Source organism: Berghia stephanieae, chromosome 6 (assembly GCF_034508935.2).
Source record: "Berghia stephanieae isolate SIO BIC M18660-M18661 chromosome 6, UCSD_Bste_1.3, whole genome shotgun sequence".
Lineage (NCBI taxonomy): Eukaryota > Metazoa > Mollusca > Gastropoda > Nudibranchia > Aeolidiidae > Berghia > Berghia stephanieae.
This window is the reverse complement of record NC_088365.1, coordinates 39,413,874-39,416,620: the sequence shown is the minus strand read 5'-3', so window position 1 is coordinate 39,416,620 and position 2,747 is coordinate 39,413,874. Positions and strand designations below refer to the sequence as shown.

The 2,747-nt window shown below is 43.1% G+C and overlaps 1 protein-coding gene across 1 annotated transcript in view; it reads left to right on the top strand.

Moving 5' to 3' along the window:
- The first annotated feature begins 1,595 nt into the window (after positions 1-1,595).
- Positions 1,596-2,747, top strand: part of LOC144975011 (aminomethyltransferase, mitochondrial-like) — a 118,212-nt gene continuing 117,060 nt past the window's right edge. Inside the window, exon 1 of the mRNA XM_078918657.1 lies at positions 1,596-1,773. Within this exon, the coding sequence (XP_078774783.1) occupies positions 1,672-1,773 (102 nt within the window). The 5' untranslated portion in view covers positions 1,596-1,671. The remainder of the gene's footprint in view (positions 1,774-2,747) is intronic.

The window sequence follows — 2,747 nt, the reverse complement described above, 5'->3', positions numbered from 1 at the left end:
TAGTGTCAGGTTCATTCTCCTCTGGTACTCAACTCCCATATCCGGCTTCAACTTTCAATGGTATCCATCTCCCTTTAGTCCCAGGTTTATTTCCCACTGATATCCTTTTTACACAGTCCCAGGTTAACTCCCCACTGGTGTGCAATTCCCTGACTCCCAGGATCAACCCCCACTGTTGCCAAACTCCCATAACTTTGCCGGATATTGTCGGGTTTCGGCGGGTTTCGGCGGGTTTCGTAATAAAGCACTAATTCTTTTTTACGAAACCCGCCGAAACCGGCCGATAACCTTAGTCTCAGGTTCACTCCCGACTGGTGTACACTTCCCTGAGTCTCGGGTTCACTCCCCACAGTTGTCTACTTCCCATAACCTTACTGGATATTGTCGTGTTTCGCCGGGTTTCGGCGGGTTTCGGCGGGTTTCGTAAAAAAGCACTGATTCTTTTTTTACGAAACCCGCCGAAACCCAGTCCCAGGTTCACTCCCCAATGGTGTACACTTCCCTGAGTTCTAGGTTCACTCCCCACTGCCACCTACTTCCCATAACTTTGTCGGGATTCGTCGGGTTTTGTCGGGTTTCGGCGGGTTTCGGCGGGTTTCGGCGGGTTTCGCAGGGTTTCGGCGGGTTTCGGCGGGTTTCGTAAAAAAGACACACCACAAAAAGATAATTGGTACTGATCGATAAATAATACAGTGACCATTCTTAAATGATTATTGGTACTGATCGATAAATAGTATATTCACCATTCAGAAAAAGATTATTGTAACCGATATATATGCCTTCCGAAATCTCCTCGTGCTAAGGGAAACAAGTCAAATATTCCGTCAACCACCCCTACGAAAAATAAAACCTATTACCTTTAACTATCCCTTATAGGAAAAAACAAACACCCTGGCACCACATATGACAAACCTAAAAAAAAAAAAAATCCCCGGGCCTCGAGTTAACCCTAATAGAAAAAAGAACCTAGGACTGCTTTCAATGCTTCACGAAACAAAATGGCGACGGAAAACAAAAACAATGGTCGTATAAGGAAAGTTTAAACTGTCACTAATCATCAAGGCTTGTCTATATTTTGTAAATGCTACTATAGCTATATTGACAAATTGAATAAATAAACGCATGACAAAAGATCCACGGTGAAAATAAAAATTGAAAGGAATGCCTGCACGGGGAGCTTTCGGAAGGCCTCCCTTTCGGACGACTTCTGGAAAGCTTCGTACAGCTCTGAGGGCCTCAGGATGGCTTGATAATGCTTTAGATGACCTCCGGACGGCTTCCCTAGGCCACCGGACGGCAATTAGTATGACAACTAATTGCCGCCGGAGCAGAACGAGGAGCTTTCGGAAGGTCTCCCTTTCGGACGACTTCTAGAAAGCTTCGTACAGCTTCCGGATGGCTTGAGAATGCTTTAGATGACCTCCCTAGGTCGCCGGACGGCAATTAGTAGGACCGGTTTGAAATGATTCGAAAGACTCGATTCTCCTCCGCTTGCTCGTCTTACCCGCTCGCTCGATTTATCCGCTCGCTGATCAGGCTCGAACGTTTATTCGTACCTAAGCACTCGAGCGGCGATCGGGTAAAAGCGATCGAATAACCCAACAGTACTTCGCTCGCACTTCGCACAGCTTCCAGGCTCCACCTCGTTGTTAGTGTTAGAAAACGGGAAAAATGGCCCATCTTTTTATTCGAATTAGTAAGGCTTGTAATATCAAATGCCCTTTATCAAATAATATACATTCTCTGCTGCAAATAAGAAACTATGGAACCAAGGTTTGTATCTTTCTGTTTGTTGTTAATCTGTTCCATTTAATCCCAACTTTACGTTCAATTCGCTGTGAATCATGAGTGATTGCGATTGACAAACGTGTCTGTGAATAACGACCTGAAATTATATTGATGGAAGGGCACAGCCCTCTTTGTCAAATTTCCCTGTTTTTCTTCACTCCCGTTACCACTGAACGTGCATCTTGGTCATTTCAAAAGTAGAGGCACAAAAGGGCACTGTATCGGAGTTGATGTCCCTGACGAGGGCGGCCATCATTTTATCATCGCATAACATATGGTTACATTAGACTGGCCAGATATGTTTGGTTGTATGAAGCAATTTGGTCCGAAGTACATCATTGACTACTTTCGATTTTTTTTTTTTTTTTGGAACTGTGTTTTCCGTCCCCCAGTGGACTGAATAGCCTACACAGCTGTGTTTTCCGTCCACCGGTGGACTAAATACACAGCTGTGTATTCTCAGTACAACGGAAGAGATTATAAGGGCTAAACTGTTTGACGGAGAAGAGAAGGCACCTCTGGCCGGCTGTTTTTTTTTTTTTTAGCATGGCGTAACTGTAATCGGGGTGGGGTAGTTAGGGGTTCGAGCTCCTTTCTACGCATAATATATTAATATTTTCTTTCTTTTCTTTTTTTTACTTCTTTGGCAACAATTCAATATTATTCAAGTTGACACCATTCCTGGTGACTGGTGACTAGGGAAGTTTGATTGAATTTGGACTTTTTTTTAATTATCTTTTTACTCACTTTTAAGTTTATTATTTTAATTTAGGACACAGTGAAGACTTTGCATACGAGAGACTCTTTGCTTAAAAAGACCTGCAGTTTAATTCGTTCACCTGTAAATAGACATGAATTTAAACTGACTATTGTGTTTCTCTTTCTTATGCCAGGTTCAGGCGAAGTTTGTTGGGACAATGTACTTGGTGAAATTGTTCTAATTCAATCTGACATACCGG